This window comes from Oncorhynchus masou, chromosome 20 (genome assembly GCF_036934945.1).
Source record: "Oncorhynchus masou masou isolate Uvic2021 chromosome 20, UVic_Omas_1.1, whole genome shotgun sequence".
Taxonomy (NCBI): domain Eukaryota; kingdom Metazoa; phylum Chordata; class Actinopteri; order Salmoniformes; family Salmonidae; genus Oncorhynchus; species Oncorhynchus masou.
Genome location: NC_088231.1, coordinates 26,031,199 through 26,052,775, shown reverse-complemented (window position 1 = coordinate 26,052,775; position 21,577 = coordinate 26,031,199). Strand labels below are relative to the sequence as shown.

The 21,577-nt window shown below is 43.3% G+C and overlaps 1 protein-coding gene across 2 annotated transcripts; it reads right to left on the bottom strand.

Annotated features, from left to right (window-relative positions):
- Positions 1–1,803: 1,803 nt before the first annotated feature.
- LOC135507211 (CD209 antigen-like protein C) lies at positions 1,804–12,005 on the bottom strand. 2 transcript variants are annotated; one of them, XM_064926802.1, is made up of 6 exons: positions 11,787–12,005; positions 3,800–3,901; positions 3,298–3,519; positions 2,946–3,082; positions 2,724–2,833; positions 1,804–1,983 (listed from the first exon to the last, which is right to left on the bottom strand). In XM_064926802.1, the coding sequence occupies exons 1-6, from the start codon at positions 11,866–11,868 to the stop codon at positions 1,851–1,853; spliced, it is 786 nt and encodes a 261-aa protein (XP_064782874.1). In that variant the 5' UTR covers positions 11,869–12,005; the 3' UTR covers positions 1,804–1,850. The 2 variants fall into 2 exon arrangements, with proteins under 2 accessions (XP_064782874.1, XP_064782875.1); XM_064926803.1 differs by having other exon boundaries at positions 2,946–3,070.
- Between the last annotated feature and the right edge of the window lie 9,572 nt (positions 12,006–21,577).

Sequence of the window (21,577 nt, the reverse complement as noted above, 5' to 3'; positions counted from 1 at the left end):
AGATCAACTATTATACAGTAGAGAACAGTCCTTCTAGACTCCTTGTTAGATCAACTATTATACATTAGAGAGAACAGTCCTTCTAGACTCCTTGTTAGATCAACTATTATACATTAGAGAGAACAGTCCTTCTAGACTCTATGTTAGATCAACTATTATACAGTAGATAAAATACAGTAGAGAACAGTCCATCTAGACTCCATGTTAGATCAACTATTATACAGTAGAGAGAACAGTCCTTCTAGACTCCATGTTAGATCAACTATTATACAGTAGAGAACAGTCCTTCTAGACTCCATGTTAGATCAACTATTATACAGTAGAGAGAACAGTCCTTCTAGACTCCATGTTAGATCAACTATTATACAGTAGAGAACAGTCCTTCTAGACTCCATGTTAGATCTACTATTATACAGTAGAGAACAGTCCTTCTAGACTCCATGTTAGATCAACTATTATACAGTAGAGAGAACAGTCCTTCTAGACTCCTTGTTAGATCAACTATTATACAGTAGAAAGAACAGTCCTTCTAGACTCCTTGTTAGATCAACTATTATACAGTAGAGAGAACAGTCCTTCTAGACTCCATGTTAGATCAACTATTATACAGTAGAGAACAGTCCTTCTAGACTCCTTGTTAGATCAACTATTATACAGTAGAGAGAACAGTCCTTCTTGACTCCTTGTTAGATCAACTATTATACAGTAGAGAACAGTCCTTCTAGACTCCATGTTAGATCAACTATTATACAGTAGAGAACAGTCCTTCTAGACTCCATGTTAGATCTACTATTATATAATAGAGTGACATTTTCTCTCTGTTTATCCACTCGTATGTTTAGAATAATGCTGCTTTTCTAATATCCAACTTGGTTTGGTTCATGCGAGTAACTGGTTGACTGTACATGGGAGGAATCAACACTCTCACTGTCACGTTCTGACCGTTGTTCCTTTGTTGTTGTCTTTGTTTTAGTATGGTCAAGGCATGAGTTGGGGTGGGCAGTCTGTCTGTTTTTCCACACTATCACTGTATAAGCATTTTCCCAGTACACCCAGAACATTGCTCTGGGAACCAAAAGGAGTATCTCAGTTTCAAGGTAAGAAGTCTGGTGTGGTATCAGTCAGTCTCATGCAGGAACCAACCGTGATGATATGACTTGTTTGTGTCACAGTATAATGAGTCTCAAATCAAATCAAACTTTGTCACAAGCGCCGAATACAACAAGTGTAGACTTGACCGTGAAATGATGACTTACAAGCCCTTAACCAACAGTGCAGTTCGGGAAGAGTTAAGAAAAATATTTAGCAAGTAGACTAAAGTAAAAAGTAATAATAATAAACATGAACATCAGGATTGTATTGAGTCAGTGAACCTCTGGGACTGTGATAATAAACATGAACATCAGGATTGTATTGAGTCAGTGAACCTCTGGGACTGTGATAATAAACATGAACATCAGGATTGTATTGAGTCAGTGAACCTCTGGGACTGTGATAATAAACATGAACATCAGGATTGTATTGAGTCAGTGAACCTCTGGGACTGTGATAATAAACATGAACATCAGGATTGTATTGAGTCAGTGAACCTCTGGGACTGTGATAATAAAGATTGATTAATTTCCTTTGAATTTGAGTCCTTAGTGGTGAATTTCCTCAACAACAGACAGAACAGTCCTTCTCTTATCAATTCATTGTATTGTTATTGCATATATTTTTATTATGTATTCTACATTTGTCTTGTTATATATTGTATGTAGTTGACAAGGTAAATTGAATAAGCAGAAAATAGTTTACGATATACTGAGCATAATCTTATTTAGCAGTTCAGAGAGTACCGAGGATGAATCCTACTTCTCACAGATCCATCTGTATTTATAGGAACAGTCATAGTCCCACCATTCTCCTCTGTCTGATGACCAGGAGTAGAAATACACACAGTTCTGTGCTCCACCACCATTAGGCTGTTTACTGTTCCAATACCTGTAGAAGAAACAACACAGAATCAGACTGTCCACTGTTCCAATACCTGTAGAAGAAACAACACATAGAATCAGACTGTCCACTGTTCCAATACCTGTAGAAGAAACAACACATAGAATCAGACTGTCCACTGTTCCAATACCTGTAGAAGAAACAACACAGAATCAGACTGTCCAATGTTCCAATACCTGTAGAAGAAACAACACATAGAATCAGACTGTCCACTGTTCCAATACCTGTAGAAGAAACAACACAGAATCAGGCTGTCCACTGTTCCAATACCTGTAGAAGAAACAACACATAGAATCAGACTGTCCACTGTTCCAATACCTGTAGAAGAAACAACACAGAATCAGGCTGTCCACTGTTCCAATACCTGTAGAAGAAACAACACAGAATCAGACTGTCCACTGTTCAAATACCTGTAGAAGAAACAACACATAGAATCAGACTGTCCACTGTTCCAATACCTGTAGAAGAAACAACACAGAATCAGACTGTCCACTGTTCCAATACCTGTAGAAGAAACAACACAGAATCAGGCTGTCCACTGTTCCAATACCTGTAGAAGAAACAACACATAGAATCAGACTGTCCACTGTTCCAATACCTGTAGAAGAAACAACACAGAATCAGACTGTCCACTGTTCCAATACCTGTAGAAGAATCAGGCTTTCCATTTTGAACATACTACTCCAGACAGTGATGTCATAGTTACATAGAATTCATTAATGTCTTACTTTGTGGTCAGTGGTGTGTCGTCCACCCATTTCCAGGTCCCCTCAGAAACAGAGTCAGTCAGACCAATCCAGACATAGTTATTTCGTCCACATAACCAATTGACTAATGTCTGTAGTTGTGGGAGAGAGACAACATTGCTAAAACATAGTCATTACTGCTTTCTATCTCTCTCTCCCTCTCGCTCTCTCTTTTCTCTGTCACTCTCTCTCTTTCTCACACACCTGTTGTTCTTGGCTCTTGATGACCACCAGGTCTGCTCCTCTATTTCTGCAGTCCTCTCTGCTTTCCTTCCAGGATTTGTACTCAGTGGAGACGTAGTAACAACTGCTACCAAGCTTCTTCCATCCTTGAGGACACACTATAAGTTGAACATTTCCTGCTTTAGTCACTTAAATACAACATTGATTTAAGTTGAATTAAGGAAGACGGGGCACTAACTAATGGAATGTTTGGAAGTCTTAGTTTGTTTCTCACATTTTTCATTTAATATACGTTTATTTGCCTGTTTGTAAGTGGCATGTGAACTGATACAGAGACTGTCAAACAGAACAGTCATTAGACAATTTGACTCACCTTTCTCAACTAAAGATTGTTTCAGAAGTTCTATCTCTTTCTGAAGCTGGTCTCTCTCTTTGATCAGGGTGTTGTTGCTCGTCTGTAGCTGGTCTCCATCTTTGGTCAGGGTGTTGTTGCGACTCTGTAGCTGGTCTCCCTCTTTGATCAGGGTGTTGTTGCTGGTGTGTAGCTGGTCCCTCTCTTCAGTCAGGGTGTTGGAACAGGTCAACTGGTTTCTCTCTGTGAAATAATACGACCAATGAACAAGGTAACAGTGGACATGTTAATTAGACATGACCAAGGTTGGGGTCAGTTGCATTTCAATTCCAGTCAATTCAGGAAGTACACTGGAATTTTATTTCAATCCCAATAATCTTCAATGCTTTTTAATGAGGAAAACGTGGAATTGGAATCTGGTGTATTGTCACAATGTAATTGACTGGAATGTAAATGTAATTGATCCCTGGTCATTACACCACTGATGATGAAGAATGTTTGAGTGGGAACATATCAAACTCACGGTAGAGAGACAGGCCTATGATCCCAGCCAGTAGGAGAACACACAGCAGCCCCAGACACACTGCAGCAGCTCCAGAGTATCTCTTCCACCACTGACAAGACACTGAAGAACAAATTATTACAACAAGAACTGTCTCTTTATCAGAGTGGTATTTGTATCGACTTTTGTGTCAATTTTCTGTTTGAATCACTGAAGGAAATACATAAGCTTGACAAGGGACAGAACACCAAAACTGAGTTCCAGCACCTCACATGTTCTACTGCTTGACTTCCAGAACCTCTTCCAGAATATTGGCTTAAACATATTGCAGAGTTCATGCACCCAAAATGAGTACTGAAACGTCAGGTCTGGAGATCAAGGCTATGAGGACACCCTAGTTGCAGTGTTCATCCGTCCTCCTGCCTCCCCGCCGGAGAATGCAATGCACCGGTGCAGGGCTTTGTCCTTCTTCTCCACAAAGAAGAACCCTGCGCCCGTGCAATGACTACTGGGGCCTCAACAACATCACGGTGAAGAACCACTACCCACTACCTCTCATCTCCTCAATCTTCAAACCGCTCCAGGGGGCCACTGTGTTCTCCAAGCTGGACCTACGGAATGCCTACCACCTGGTGTGGATAGGGGAAGGAGATGAGTAGAAGACTGTCTTCAAAACAGCCAGTGGTCAATATGAGTAACTGGTCATGCCATTTGGCCTTACCAACGCCCCTGCTGTGTTCCAGGCTCTGGTAAATTATGTTCTCCGCAACATGTTGAACCGGTTTGTCTTCGTCTATGTCGACGACATCCTAATTTTCTCCCGCTCCGCCCAAGAGAACGTGCTCCATGTCTGTCAGGTCCTCCAACGCTTCCTGGTGAACCAGCTTGTTCTGAAAGCAGAGAAGTGCGAATTCCATCGCTCCACCATCCCCTTCCAGAGTTACATCATCGCCTCAGGGAGTGTACAGATGGATCCCGGGAAGTTGAGAGCGGTGGTGCATTGGCCCATGCTTAAATCCAGAGTGCAACTCCAGCGTTTCCTGGAATTCGCCAACGTCTATTGCTGCTTTATCCGGGGTTACAGCACCCTGGCTTCCACCCTGTCTGTACGCACCTCTCCCAAGGTTCTATTTGCATGGTCCCCAGCTGCTGACTGGGACGTTCCCGAGATCTCAAGCACCGTTTCACCACACCACCCATCTTGGTTCATCCTGACCCGACCAGCCAGTTCTTTGTGGAGGCCGCTGCTTCGGATGTCGGTTGGGAGCTGTCCTGTACCAGCGTTCTGCCCTGGACCTCAAGTTGTGCTGCCTTCTCCCATTGGCTCAAAGCAACGGAGAGGAACTACAATGTGGGGAATCGTGAGCTTCTCGCGATGAAGATGGCATTGGAGGAGTGGAGACACTGGCTGAGCGGAACATCCGTTCATTGTGTGGACAAACCACAAGAGCCTGGAATATCTCTGCACCGCCAAGCGTCTCAATTCCAGATAAGCTAGGTGGTCCCTGATTTTCATTCGGTTCAACAACTCCTTCTCATACCGACCAGGATCAAAGAATGTTAAGTCGTAAGCCGGATGCGCTGTCAAACTGCTATAGCCCTGCGGCTACACCCCGGATCCGGAGACCATGCTTCCCACCTCATGCCTGGCGATGGCACACACCTGGTGAATGGGGAAGCATGTTCGTGAGGCGCAGCATTCCCAGTCGAACCCTGGGGGGGAGCCTTATAACCGAATGTTTGTTCCTGACGATATCCGATCCTCGGTCCTGGAGTGGGCCCACTCCTCCAAGCTTGCCTGCTGCCTGGGCTCCCGTCGGACCCTGGCCTTTGTGCATCAATGCTTTTGGTGGCCTACCATGGTTCATGACTGTCGGCGTTCTTCGCTTCATGCACGATCTGTGCACAGAACAAGACCCCCCGGCAAGCTCCGGCTAGTCTCCTTCAACCTCTGCCTGTTCGGCACCGTCCCTGGACTCACATATCCCTGGACTTTGTTACGGGTCTCCCCCCATCTGACGGCAACACCGCCATTCTGACAATAGTGGACCGGTTTTCCAAAGCCGCCCTCATTCCTCTCCCCAAGCTACCCTCTGCCAAAGGTTTTCCAAAGCCGCCCACTTCATTCCTCTCCCCAAGCTACCCTCTGCCAAAGGTTTTCCAAAGCCGCCCACTTCATTCCTCTCCCCAAGCTACCCTCTGCCAAAGAGATGGCACAGCTCATGGTGCAGCACATCTTACAGATCCATGGACTCCCAGTGGACATGGTCTACAACCGGGGTCCTCAGTTCTCTCCCCGGTTCTGGAAGGCATTCTGCACACTCATTGGGTTGTCGGCCAGTCTGTCCTCCGAGGCCACCCCCAGTCCAACAGCCAGTTGGAGCAGGCCAACCAAGGCCTGGAGACGACTCTTTGCTTCCTGGTCTCAGCCAACCCCACCACCTGGAGTCAGCAACTAGTGTGGGTAGAATATGTCCGCTACACCCTTCCTTGCTCTGCCACGTGTCTCTCACCCTTTGAGTGTTCCCTGGGTTATCAGCCCCGCTCTTCACGGAGCAAGAGGAAAAGGTCGGCGTACCCTCGGCCCAAATGTTTGTTCGCCGCTGTCGTTGCACCTGGAAGAGAGTCCGGTCGGCTCGTCTCAATACCACCTCCAGGTATCGACGACAAACGGTTCGCCACCGATGCAAATTAATTACTTAAAAATCTTACAATGTGATTTTCTGGATTTTTGTTTTAGATTCAGTCTCTCACAGTTGAAGTGTACCTATGATAAAAATTACAGACCTCTACATGCTTTGTAAGTAGGAAAACCTGCAAAATCATCAGTGTATCAAATACTTGTTCTCCCCACTGTATGTGAGAATGCTGTTCATTAACTACAGATCAGCGTAGTACCCACCATAGTACCCACGAAGCTCATCACTAAGCTAAAGACTTTGGGACTAAACACCTCCCTCTGCAACTGGATCCTGGACTTCCTGACGACCCCCCCCAGGTGGTAAGAGTAGGCAACAAAACGTCTGCCACGTCTGCCACGCTGATCCTCAACACTGGGGCCCCTCAGGGGTGTGTACTTAGTCCCCTCCTGTATTCCCTGTTCACACCAGACTGCATGGCCGAACATGACTCCAACGCCATCATTAAGTTTGCTGACGACACAACATTGGTAGGCCTGATCACCGAAAACGATAAGACGACCTATAGGGAGGAGGTCAGAGAACTGCCGGTGTGGTGCCAGGACAACAACCTCTCCCTCAAAACAAAGGAGCTGATCGTGGACAACAGGAAAAGGCGAGCCGAACAGGCCCACATTAACATAGATGAGGCTGTAGTGGAGCGGTTCGAGAGTTTCAAGTTCTTTGGTGTCCAGATCACCAACGAACTATCATGGTGACCTACTTCCGACTCCGACAAAGATGGCCGTGTTGCTAGGAAACTATGCAGTATTTTTTTTATGTGTTTTTTCTTACATTGGTACCCCAGGCAATCTTAGGTTTCATTACATACAGTCGGGAAGAACTACTGAATATAAGAGCAACGTCAACTCACCATCAGTACTAACCAGGAATATGACTTTCGCGAAGCAGATCCTGTGTTCTGGCTTCCACCCAGGACAACGGAATGGATCCCAGCCTGCGACCCAAAACAACGACGTCGTAAAAGAGGCAAACGAAGCGGTCTTCTGGTCAGGCTCCGGAGACGGGCACATCGCACACCGCTCTCTAGCATACTACTCGCCAATGTCCAGTCTCTTGACAACAAGGTTGATGAAATCCGAGCAAGGGTAGCATTCCAGAGAGACATAAGAGACTAACGTTCTTTGCTTCATGGAAACATGGCACACTTGAGAGACGCTAACGGAATCGGTGCAGCCAGCTGGTTTCTTCACACCGACAGAAACAAACATCATCCTGGTAAGAAGAGGGGCGGGGGCGTATACCTTATGGTTAACGAGACGTGGTGTAATCACAACAAAATACAGGAACTCAAGTCCTTCTGTTCACCTGACTTAGAATTCCTCACAATCAAATGTCGGCCGCATTATCTACCAAGGGAATTCTCTTCGATTATAATCACAGCTGTATATATTCCCCCCCAAGCAGACACATCGATAGCCCTGAGCAAACTTTGTCTTTACTCTTTGCAAACTGGAAACCACATATGCTGAGGCTGCATTCATTGGAGCTGGGGAATTTAACAAGGCTAATCTGAAAACAAGACTCCCTAAATTGTATCAGCATATCGATTGCGCAATCAAGGCTGGTAAAACCATGGATCATTGCTATTCTAACTTCTGCGATGCATATAAGACCCTCCCCCGCCCTCCTTTCGGAAAAGCTGACCACGACTCCATTTGTTGCTTCAAGCCTACAGACAGTTACTAGAACAAGAAGCTCACGCGCTCAGGTCTGTTCAACGCTGGTCCGACCAATCTGATTCCACGCTTCAAGACTGCTTCGATCACGTGGACTGGGATATGTTCCGCATTGCTTCCAACAACAACATTGACGAATACGCTGATTCGGTGAGCGAGTTCATTAGAAAGTGCATTGACGATGTCGTTCCCATAGCAACGATTAAAACATTCCCAAACCAGAAACCGTGGATTGACGGCAGCATTCGCGTGAAACTGAAAGCGCGAACCACTGCTTTTAACAAGGGCAATGTGACCGGAAACATGACCGAATACAAACATTGTAGCTATTCCCTCCACACGGCAATCAAACAAGCTAAGCGTCAGTGTAGAAACAAAGTAGAGTCACAATTCAACGGCTCAGACACGAGGTATGTGGCAGGGTCTACAGTCAATCACGTATTACAAAAAGAAAACCAGCCCTGTGACGGACCAGGATGTCTTGCTCCCAGGCAGACTAAATAACTTTTTTGCCCGCTTTGAGGACAATACAGTGCCACTGACATGGCCTGCAACAAAAACCTGTGGACTCTCCTTCACTGCAGCCAACGTGAGTAAAACATTTCAATGGGTTAACCCTCGCAAGGCTGCAGGCCCAGACGGCATCCCCAGCCGCGCCCTCAGAGCATGCGCAGACCAGCTGGCTGGTGTGTTTACGGACATATTCAATCAACCCTTATCAAAGTCTGTGGTTCCCACATGCTTCAAGAGGGCCACCATTGTTATTGTTCCCAAAAAAGCGAAGATAACTGAGCTAAACGACTCGGAGTGTGGTGTCAGGAAAATAACCTCACACTCAACGTCAACAAAACAAAGGAGATGATTGTGGACTTCAGGAAACAGCAGAGGGAGCACCCCCCTATATACATCGATGGGACAGTAGTGGAGAGGGTAATAAGTTTTATGTTCCTCAGCGAACACATCACGGACAAACTGAATTGGTCCACCCACACAGACAGCGTGGTGAAGAAGGCGCATCAGCGCCTCTTCAACCTCAGGAGGCTGAAGGAATTTGGCTTGTCACCAAAAGCACTCACAAACTTCTACAGATGCACAATCGAGAGCATCCTGTCGGGCTGTATCACCGCCTGGTACGGCAACTGCTCCGCCCACAACCGAAAGGCTCTCCAGAGGGTAGTGAGGTCTGCAAAACGCATCACCGGGGGCAAACTACCTGCCCTTCAGGACACCTACACCACCCGATGTCACAGGAAGGCCATAAAGAACATCAAGGACAACAACCACCCGAGCCACTGCCTGTTCACCCCATTATCATCCAGAAGGCGAGGTCAGCACAGGTGCATCAAAGCAGGGACAGAGAGACTGAAAAACAGCTTCTATCTCAAGGCCATCAGACTGTGAAACAGCCACCACAAGCATTGAGTGGCTGCTGCCAACACACTGACTCAACTCCAGCCACTTTAATAATGGGAATTGATGGAAATTGGTGTAAAATATATCACTAGCCACTTTAAACAATGCTACTTAATATAATGTTTACATACCCTACATTACTCATCTCATAAGTATACGTATATACTGTACTCTATATCATCTACTGCATTTTTATGTAATACATGTATCACTAGCCACTTTAACTATGCCACATTGTTTACATACTCATCTCATATGTATATACTGTACTCGTTACCAATTTACATTGACCCCCCTCTCCTCTTGTACACTGCTGCTACTCGCTGTTTGTTTGTTAAATAGTCACTTCGCCCCCACCTACATGTACATATTACCTCAACTAACCTGTACCCCTGCACACTGACTCGGTACCGGTGCCCCCTGTATATAGTCTCCACATTGACTCTGTACCGGTGCCCCCTGTATATAGCCTCCACATTGACTCTGTACCAGTACCCCCTGTATATAGCCTCCACATTGACTCTGTACCAGTACCCCCTGTATATAGTCTCCACATTGACTCTGTACCGGTGCCCCCTGTATATAGCCTCCCCATTGACTCTGTACCGTAATACCCTGTATATAGCCTCCACATTGACTCTGTACCGTAACACCCTGTATATAGTCTCCACATTGACTCTGTACCGTAACACCCTGTATATAGCCTCCACATTGACTCTGACCTTACCCCCTGTATATAGCCTCCACATTGACTCTGTACCGTAACACCCTGTATATAGCCTCCACATTGACTCTGACTCTACCCCCTGTATATAGCCTCCACATTGACTCTGTACCGTAACACCCTGTATATAGCCTCCACATTGACTCTGTACCGTAACACCCTGTATATAGTCTCCACATTGACTCTGTACCGTAACACCCTGTATATAGCCTCCACATTGACTCTGTACCGTAATACCCTGTATATAGCCTCCACATTGACTCTGTACCGTAACACCCTGTATATAGTCTCCACATTGACTCTGTACCGTAACACCCTGTATATAGCCTCCACATTGACTCTGATTCTACCCCTGTATATAGCCTCCACATTGACTCTGTACCGTAAAACCCTGTATATAGCCTCCACATTGACTCTGACTCTACCCCCTGTATATAGCCTCCACATTGACTCTGTACCGTAACACCCTGTATATAGTCTCCACATTGACTGTGACTCCCCTGTATATAGCCTCCACATTGACTCTGACTCTACCCCCTGTATATATAGTCTATAGTTTTTATTACTACTTTTGATTGTATCCAACTTGGTAAATATTTTCTTCTTCTTGTGGGCTTGGAAACAAGCATTTCACGGTAAAGTCTACACCTGTTGTGATCGGCGCATGTGACTAATAAAGTTTGATTTCATTCTGGGGTGTTTTTCAGGATAAATTAAGACACAGAATGGAGCTAAGCAAAATCCTAGAGGAAAACCTGCTTCAGTTTGCTTTACACCGGGACACAGGGAGAGGTATTCAACTTTCAGCAGGACAATAACCTACAGCACAAGGCCAAATATACACTGGAGTTTGCAGAGTTACAGTTTTGACAAATACCTGCTTGGAAATCTATGGTAACACTTGAAAATGGATGTCTAGCAATGATCAACAATCAATTTGACAGAGTTTTGAAAAATGTAGTAAAGAATAATGGACAAATATTGTACAGTCCAGGTGTATAAAGATCTTAGAGACTTACCCAGAGACACACAGTTGTAATCGCTGCCAAAGGTGATTCTAGCATGTATTGACTCAATGGTGTGAATAGTTCAGGAAATGAGAAATGTCTGTATTTATGTGTGTGTGGGCATATGTTGTCTGTGTGTGTGTGTGTGTGTGTGTGTGTGTGTGTGTGTGTGTGTGTGTGTGTGTGTGTGTGAGAGTGTGTTTGTAGAGTCTGGTGTGTGTTCATAGAGTGCAGGAACGTTGCAAAAAAGTTTGCTTGTTGGTGTGTGTGTGTGTGTGAGTGTGTGTGTGTGTGTGTGTGTGTGTGTGTGTGTGTGTGTGTGTGTGTGTGTGTGTGTGTGTGTGTGTGTGTGTGTGTGTGTGTGTGTGTGTGTGTGTGTGTGCATATGTCATGTGTGTGTGTGTGTGAGTGTGAGTGTGAGTGTGTGTGTGTGTGTGTGTGTGTGTGTGTGTGTGTGTTGAGCACTATACCAGGATAAACTGTTACCTGAATGTTGATCACCAACTCCATCCTTCTTGCGGGGCTTGATGGGTCTTTCGTTTCCGTATATGTGATCATCAATATCCATGGTCTTTATTTGTTTAGGTTCTTTGTCTTCAAATCGTAATTTCTACTCTTATAACTTCTACTCTTGTATCTTCTACTGTTGTAACTTCTACTGTTGTATCTTCTACTGTTGTAAAGTCTGCTGTTATCTCAGTTGTAGGTTCCTGTCTGTTCGCTGCACAGCTGGAGTCTCTGTATGACTCAGTCTAATATCAGAGACAGTTTTAACAGTCAACCTCATTAAAGGGGAAACTGTCTAACCAATAGTACGACACCAAACACCACCATGTGACCACAGACTAATTTTCTAAGAACCATGTTTGTTTATCACATTGAAGATTAGTTTGTATATACAGTTTATATTAGTTTAGTTTACTACAGTGTAGATTAGTGTGTAATTTTAGTTTATGTTAGTTTAGTTTACCACAGTGTATATTAGTTTGTAAAATAAATAGATATATTAATAATGATAAAATAATTGAAATGCTGCATTACGTCTTGCAATGTCGTCAGCCATCAATGGCTATGTAGAGTTGTATCTACTATGCTGTCTCCTGGGTAGAGTTGTATCTACTATGCTGTCTCCTGGGTAGAGTTGTATCTACTATGCTGTCTCCTGTGTGACATGGACAACAGAGATAATAGTTCATCAGAGACCTTTACTCACACCCCTCGTTTCCTCTTTCGGGGACGGAGGGGGGTCTATGTGTCTAAGGTTTTCACACATATTTTATCTCTCCATCTCTCTGTCTGTCTCTGCCTGTATGTCTGTTTGTTTGTCTGTGTCTCCCTCTCTCTCCCCTCTCTGTCTGTCTGTAACTCCCTCTCTTTCCCTCTCTGTCTGTCTGTATCTCCCTCTCTCTCCCCCTCTCTGTCTGTCTGTGTCTCCCTCTCTCTCCCCCTCTCTGTCTGTCTGTATCTCCCTTCTCTCTCCCCCTCTCTGTCTGTCTGTGTCTCCCTCTCTCTCCCCCTCTCTGTCTGTCTGTATCTCCCTCTCTCTCCCCCTCTCTGTCTGTATCTCCCTCTCTCTCCCCCTCTCTGTCTGTCTGTATCTCCCTCTCTCTCCCCCTCTCTATATCTCCCTGTCTGTATGTCTGTCTGTCTGTGTCTCCCTCTCTCTCCCCCTCTCTGTCTGTCTCCTGCCTCTCTGTCTGTTATGAACTGTAGATGTAAGAGGGTGTATTGCAAAAAAAATGAGCATGCACACATGTGCACTTCATAGTGCTGCAAGGTGATAGCTGCAGGACGTAAACAGCAGAGAAGTCTAGTCTAACTCTTCACACTGCTACAATCTGATAGCTGCAGGACCTAAACAGCAGAGAAGTCTAGTCTAACTCTTCACACTGCTACAATCTGATAGCTGCAGGACCCTAAACAGCAGAGAGGTCTAGTCTAACTCTTCACACTGCTACAATCTGATAGCTGCAGGACCCTAAACAGCAGAGAGGTCTAGTCTAACTCTTCACACTGCTACAATCTGATAGCTGCAGGACCCTAAACAGCAGAGAGGTCTAATGTTTTCTCTGCTATTTCAGTGAGAAGAGTTATTCAGAGATATGTGTTAGACTGTATGTCTGCATCTGTCTCAGAGGGGTTTCAGTTGTGATGTCATTCACACCTATTGAAACTCAGTCGGCCCACTTCCTGTTATATTTTGCAGTGGTTTAAACTGAGACTCTGATGTGATGTTGAAAACAGCAGCAGGATGAACAGTAGCTCAATGCAAGATGGTGAACTCACAAAGATTAACTGCTGTCTCCTTTATGACATGAACACCAGAGATAATAGTTATTCAGAGATGTCTCTATCTTTTTTTCAGGGAGGGCCTAAGGTCTACAATTACTCTCACTTCTCCTTCTCTCTTCCTCATTCTCTATCTACATCAAAACAAGTGGAGAGACACTAACTGCATTGCACACTTTTCTACCAACATTCTGTTTATCAAAGGACAGTATGGTGTCACTTTTTATTTCACCTTTATTTAACCAGGTAGGCTAGTTGAGAACAAGTTCTCATTTACAAACTGCGACCTGGCCAAGATAAAGCAAAGCAGTTCGACACGTACAACAACACAGAGTTACACATGGAATGAACAAAACATACAGTCAATAATACAATAGACAAAAAAGAAAAGAAAAAGTCTATATACAGTGAGTGCAAATGAGGTAAGATAAGGGAGGTAAGGCAATAAATAGGCCATGGTGGCGAAGTAATTACAATATAGCAATAAAACACTGGTAGATGTGCAGAAGATGAATGTGCAAGTAGAGATACTGTGAAAAAGGAGCAAAATAAATAAATACAGTACAGGGATGCGGTAGATAGATGGGCTGTTTTGACTTTGAATACGTGGATAACTACAAATACCTAGGTGTCTGGCTAGACTGTAAACTCTCCTTCCAGACTCACGTTAAGCATCTCCAATCAAAAATGAAATCTAGAAATGGCTTCCTATTTCGCAACAAAGCTTCCTTCATTCATGTTGCCAAACATACCCTCGTAAAACTGACCATTCTACCAATCCTTGACATCGGCGATGTCATCTATAAAATAGCCTCCAACACTCTACTCAGCAAACTGTATGTAGTCTATCACAGTGCCATCTGTTTTGCCACCATAGCCCCATACACTACTGACCACTGCGATCTATATGCTCTCGTTGGCTGGCCCTCACTTCATACTCGTCGCCAAACCCACTGGCTACAGGTTATCTACAAGTCTCTGCTAGGCAAAGCCCCGCCTTATTTCAGCTCGCTGGTCACCATAGTAGCACCCACTCGTAGCACGCGCTCCAGCAGGTAAATCTCACTGGTCACCCCCAAAGCCAATTCCTTTGGTCGCTTTTCCTTCCAGTTCTCTGCTGCCACTGACTGGAACAAACTGCAAAATTCACTGAAGCTGGAGATTCCCATCTCCCTCACTAGCTTTAAGAACCAGCTGTCAGAGCAGCTCACAGATCACTGCACCTGTTCATAGCCCATCTGTATACAGCCCATCTATCTACCTCATCCCCATACTGTATTTATTTTGCTCCTTTTGCACCACAGTATCTCTACTTGCACATCCATCGTTTGCATATCTACAATTCCAGTGTTGAATTGCCATATTGTAACCACTTCGACCAATAGAGACGGACCCTAACGTTTCTGACCAATAGCTCATTCAGGGACTCAGTAGCAATGCCCGGAAAAAAATGATTTTCAGCACTAATTAAGGTCATACACATAATGTCAGAACTGGACCCACAGCTAGAATGTAACTACGTGTTTTACATTTTTATTATGGTTTATACAGAAGGTGCTGTGAATTTTGGGCCTGCTCTGAAAAATGTGATAGTTGGCTTCTAAACGAGTTGGACAAAGTGTGTTTGGTTTCAGTTTGTATCATTTTGGTGTCAGAATGATATCTAATTTACTGATGGATGCTGACTTGAGGGCTGACTTTTGTCCATTTGCAATAAGTTTAAACATTGACGAACCATCACCAAATGGACATGATGAAATCAACACCGACGAGCGATGGAGAGGACCCACTACCCACTATCACTGCCTGGCCATCCTGAGTTCAAAGGGCCAGTCAATTGGTAATTTCTGCAGTATATGACTGCATGTCAATTTTGTGATGGTAAAAGCCCATTGTAAGACATTGCTAATGGACAGCCATGCGCCTGGTTACCTGAACCAGAAGCATTTTTAAAATGCTTCTTACCCCACCTGTGCCCAACCAATAGAGGGTGCCCTTGGTCATTTTGGACATTTAAAACAAATCTTCTTCCCACTTCTCTCTCATTGCACCAAATTCTTACTTCCTATGACTTTGTATGATCAAACATGACAAATAGACCTTCTAGGTTGATTCAGGGCTTAACATAAGGAGAAATATCATTTGGTCAGTATAAATGCCATTTGGACATTTCTTATGTCATTTTGACATGGTTTACTGACTTTTGGGTTCGGAAGCTGACTTCCTATGATCATATATGGCAAATGGACATAACATCCTGATTTGGTACTTGAAATATGTATGTATGCCATTTGCGCATTTCTTATGCCATTTGGCCATGGTTCACTGACTTTTGGTTTCGGAAGCCGACTTCCTATGATCATATATTGCAAAGGGAATAAACATAGGCCTTATGGACAAACTGGGAGATGGGAGATTACCATCTCCCTGACTAGCTTTAAGAACCAGCTGTCAGAGCAGCTCACAGATCACTGCACCTGTTCATAGCCCATCTGTATACAGCCCATCTATCTACCTCATCCCCATACCGTATTTATTTTGCTCCTTTTGCACCACAGTATCTCTACTTGCACATACATATTTTGCACATCTACCATTCCAGTGTTTAATTACTATATTGTAATTACTTCGCCACCATGGCCTATTTATTGCCTTAACTCCCTTATTTGATCTAATTTGCACTCACTGTATATAGACTTTGTTTTCTTTTTTTCTACTGTATTATTGACTGTATGTTTTGTTCATTCCAACTCTGTGTTGTTGTATGTGTCAAACTGCTATGCTTTATCTTTGCCAGGTCGCAGTTGCGAATGAGAACTTGTGCTCAACTAGCTGACCTGGTTAAATAAAGGTGAAATAAAAATAATAAAAATAAAATAATATTTAAAAATGTGGTTGATGATTGTATGTATGATTGACGAAAAAATTGATAAATGGTCCATGAAGCACTTTTTTTTTTAGAGAGGGCTGTATTTAAAAAAAATCTTTTAGATTTTCAAAATTTTACCCTTGGGTCTTGATTTTGTGACAATTTGCCATTTAAAAATCTACGATAGAGAGCGTTCGCCATATTTGGAATTTTTGGTGTATGACCCTTCGTATTTGCCATGTTCCACTTGCCATGAGGTTTTGATGAACTGCCAATCATTTGAGTGGTGTTTGCGATTGTGTAAATGATTCTCCCATTGGCAATGCATTTTTGGTAAGGGTCTTCCATTACCCTTCAAATATTTGTTTTCAACAACATCTTCAGTTGATATTTTATGAGTTGTTGAGTTTTCCCCACCAAGATTTACATACTAAAATCACCATTAATCCAGAGAGATTGAAGTGACCTGGATTTTGCAAACCTGAAACACAGGAAATAGATGGCTGTATAACAGATTCTCAGGTGGGCGGGTTATAGGCATTGGTGCTTTTCAATGTGTGTTTGTGTGTTTGTTAGTGTGTGTATGCGTGTGTGTATGTATGTTTGAGTGTGTGTGTGTGTGTTTGTAAAACAAATATAGTGTCAGGCCCTGATCTGTTTCACCTTGTCCTTGTGCTTTTCTCCACCCTCCTCCAGGTGTTGCCCATATTCCCCAATTATCCCCTGGGTATTTATACCTGTTTTCTGTCTGTGACAGTTCATCTTGTTTGTTCAAGACTACCAGCGTTTAGTGTCTCAGCGCCTGCTTTTTCCAGGCTCTCTTTTCTCGCCCTCCTTGTTTTGACCCCTTCCTGTCCTGACTCCGAGCCCGTCTGCCTGACCACTCTGCCTGAGCCTGCCTGCCGTCCTGTACCTTTGCCCCCACTCTGGAATACCGACCTCTACCAGACCTGACCCTGGGCCTGCCTGACCTGATCCTGGGCCTGCCTGCCGTCCTGTACCTTGGCCCCACTACTCTGGATTACCGACCTCTGCCTGACCTGACCCTGGGCCTGCCTGCCGTACTGTACCTTGGCCCCACTACTCTGGATTATCGACCCCTGCCCGCCTTGACCTGTCGTTTGCCTGCCGCTGTTGTTACAATAAACATTGTTACCTCTACACAGTCTGCACATTGGTCTAACCTCTTGAAACTAGGGGGCAAAACGACTACATTGCGTAAGTGTCCGGCTGAGGGCTCTCATAGTAATTATTGCGTAATAGACAGAGGTAGCTATTTTTCCTCCCGGTCTTACTGAAAATAAAGCTGTCCCGGTTGATATATTATTGAATAGATATTTGAAAAACACCTTGAGGATTGATTGTAAACAACGTTTGCCATGTTTCTGTCGATATTATGGAGTTAATTTGGAATATTTTTCAGCGTTGTCGTGACAACAATTTCCGATCGAATTCTCAGCCAAACGTGAAGAACTAACGGAGTTATTTCACCTACAAAGAATAATATTTTTGGAAAAAAGGAACATTTGCTATCTAACTGGGAGTCGCGTGAGTGAAAACATCCGAAGCTCATCAAAGGTAAACGATTTAATTTGTTTGCTTTTCTGATTTTCGTGACCAGGTTGTCTGCTGCTAACTAGGCATACTGCTATGCTAGACTATCGATAAACTTACACAAATGCTTGTCTTGCTTTGGCTGTAAAGCAAAATTTCAAAATCTGAGACAACAGGGTGATTAACAAAAGGCTAAAATGTGTTTCAATATATTTCACTTGTGATTTCATGAATATGAAAATTTTCTAGTAATATGTTTTGTCCGTTGCGTTATGCTAATTAGTGTCAGTTGATGACATTTCTCCCGGATCCGGGAGAGGGAGTTCAAAGAGTTAACTGAGACCTGATATATAGTACATTCATATGTTCTTAAAGTGTCAGAGATTATATGACATAGCAGAGAGAACAGTCCTTCTAGACTCCGTGTTAGATCATCTTTTATACAGTAGAGAACAGTCCTTCTGGACTCCATGTTAGATCAACTATTATACAGTAGAGAACAGTCCTTCTAGACTCCATGTTAGATCAACTATTATACAGCAGAGAACAGTCCTTCTGGACTCCATGTTAGATCAACTATTATACAGTAGAGAACTGTCCTTCTAGACTCCATGTTAGATCAACTATTATACAGTAGAGAACAGTCCTTCTAGACACCATGTTAGATCTACTATTATACAGTAGAGAACAGTCCATCTAGACTCAATGTTAGATCTACTATAATATAATAGAGTGTGACATTTTCTCTCTGTTTATCCACTCGTATGTTTAGAATAATGCTGCTTTTCTAATATCCAACTTGGTTGGGTTCATGTGAGTAACTGGTTGACTGTACATGGGAGGAATCAACACTCTCACTGTCACGTTCTGACTGTTGTTCCTTTGTTTTTGTCTTTGTTTTAGTATGGTCAGGGCTTGAGTTGGGGTGGGCAGTCTGTTTGTTTTTCCACACTATCACTGAATAAGCAATTTCCCAGTACACCCAGAACATTGCTCTGGGAACCAAAAGGAGTATCTCAGTTTTAAGGTAAGAAGTCTGGTGTGGTATCAGTCAGTCTCATGCAGGAACCAACCGTGATGATATGACTTGTTTGTGTCACAGTATAAAGGGTCTCCAATCAAATCAAACTTTATTTGTCACCTGCTCCGGATACAACAAGTGTAGACTTTACCGTGAAATGATGACTTACAAGCCCTTAACCAACAGTGCAGTTCGGGAAGAGTTAAGAAAAATATTTAGCAAGTAGACTAAAGTAAAAAGTAATAATAATAAACATGAACATCAGGATTGTATTGAGTCAGTGAACCTCTGGGACTGTGATAATAAACATGAACATCAGGATTGTATTGAGTCAGTGAACCTCTGGGACTGTGATAATAAAGATTGATTAATTTCCTTTGAATTTGAGTCCTTCGTGGTGAATTTCCTCAACAACAGACAGAACAGTCCTTCTCTTATCAATTCATTGTATTGTTATTGCATATGTTTTTATTATAATGTATTCTACATTTGTCTTGTTATATATTGTATGTTCTTGACAAGGTAAATTGAATAAGCAGAAAATAGTTTATGATTGATAGTACTTAGCATAATCTTATTTAGCAGTTCAGAGAGTACCGAGGATGAATCCTACTTCTCACAGATCCATCTGTATTTATAGGAACAGTCATGGTCCCACCATTCTCCTCTGTCTGATGACCAGGAGTAGAAATACACACAGTTCTGTGCTACGCCACCATTAGGCTGTTTACTGTTCCAATACCTGTAGAAGAAACAACACAGAATCAGACTGTCCACTGTTCCAATACCTGTAGGAGAAACAACACAGAATCAGGCTGCCCACTGTTCCAATACCTGTAGAAGAAACAACACAGAATCAGGCTGTCCAATGTTCCAATACCTGTAGAAGAAACAACACAGAATCAGGCTGTCCACTGTTCCAATACCTGTAGAAGAAACAACACAGAATCAGACTGGCCACTGTTCCAATACCTGTAGAAGAAACAACACAGAATCAGACTGGCCACTGTTCCAATACCTGTAGAAGAAACAACACAGAATCAGGCTGTCCAATGTTCCAATACCTGTAGAAGAATCAGGCTTTCCATTTTGAACATACTACTCCAGACAGTGATGTCATAGTTACATAGAATTCATTAATGTCTTACTTTGTGGTCAGTGGTGTGCCGTCCACCCATTTCCAGGTCCCCTCAGAAACAGAGTCAGTCAGACCAATCCAGACATAGTTCCTTTGTCCACATAAAAAATTGACTAATGTCTGTAGTTGTGGGAGAGATTCAACATTGTTAAAACATAGCTTTCTACTGCTTTCTATCTCTCTCTTTCCCTCTCCCCAAAATTCAATTCAATTTCAATTTAAGGACTTTATTGGCATGGGAAACATATGCTAACATTGCCAAAGCAAGTGAAATGGATAATGAACACAATTTAAATAAAGGGCCCAGGTCTGACAGAATCTGTGCAGAAGATCTAGGTGCTGCTGATGGCCCTGCTTTGTTGGGGACAGTAGCTCCAGATCATCAGCAAACAGTAGACATTTGACTTTGGATTCTAGTAGGATGAGGCCGGGTGCTCCAGACTGTTGTAGTGCCCTCGCCAATTAGTTGATATATATGTTGAAGAGGGTGGGGCTTAAGCTGCATCCCTGTCCCACCCCATCTGAGGATGATGTTAATGAATTTAAGTATATTAAATTAAAAAACAAATAAATAGGTCAAACCAAATTTGTGGTCTGTCTGTTTAAAAATTTCATTGAGGATATTATCAACACCACAGGCCCTTTTGGGTTGGAGGGTTTGTATTTTGTCCTGTAGTTCATTCAATGTAATTGTTGAGTCCAGTGGGATCTGGAAGTCTTTATTTGTTTTTGATCATGTTTTTGCTGTTTGTTCTTCGTTATATAGCCAAAAAGATTGGAGAAGTGGTTGACTCAGACATCTACATTATGGATAGATAACTCCTTGTTTTGTTGTTTGTTGTTTGTTTAGTGAGTTCCAAATGTATCTCTTTCTACTCGTCTCTCTCTTTCTCACTCTGTCTGTCTGTCTGTCTGTCTGTCTTTCAGTTCTGCAGACTGTTCTAGTGCCAACTCAATGATATATATGTTGAAGAGGGTGGGGCTTAATCTCTCTCTCTTCCACACACACACACACACACACACACACACACACACACACAGACACACAGACACACAGACACACAGACACACAGACACACAGACACACAGACACAGACACAGACACAGACACACACACAGACACAGACACACACACACCTGTTGTTCTTGGCTCTTGATGACCACCAGGTCTGCTCCTCTATTTCTGCAGTCCTGTCTGCTCTCCTCCCAGGATTTGTACTCAGTAGAGACGTAGTAACAACTGCTACCAATCTTCTTCCATCCTTCCGGACACACTATAAGTTGAACATTTCCTGCTTTAGTCACTTTAATACAACATTGAATTAAGTATCAATCAGACAGTCAAGGAAGACGGGACACTAACTAATGGACAGTTCGGAAGTCATACCTTTTTTCTCACATTTTGT

Excerpts from the sequence above, each read along its gene's own strand:
- LOC135507211 (XM_064926802.1), bottom strand. The coding sequence starts at position 11,868 with ATGGATATTGATGATCACATATACGGAAACGAAAGACCCATCAAGCCC. Across the intron at positions 3,083-3,297 it reads ACAATCTTTAGTTGAGAAAG|TGTGTCCTCAAGGATGGAAG; the intron begins GTGAGTCAAATT and ends TTCAACTTATAG. Across the intron at positions 1,984-2,723 it reads GACACACCACTGACCACAAA|GTATTGGAACAGTAAACAGC; the intron begins GTAAGACATTAA and ends TTTCTTCTACAG.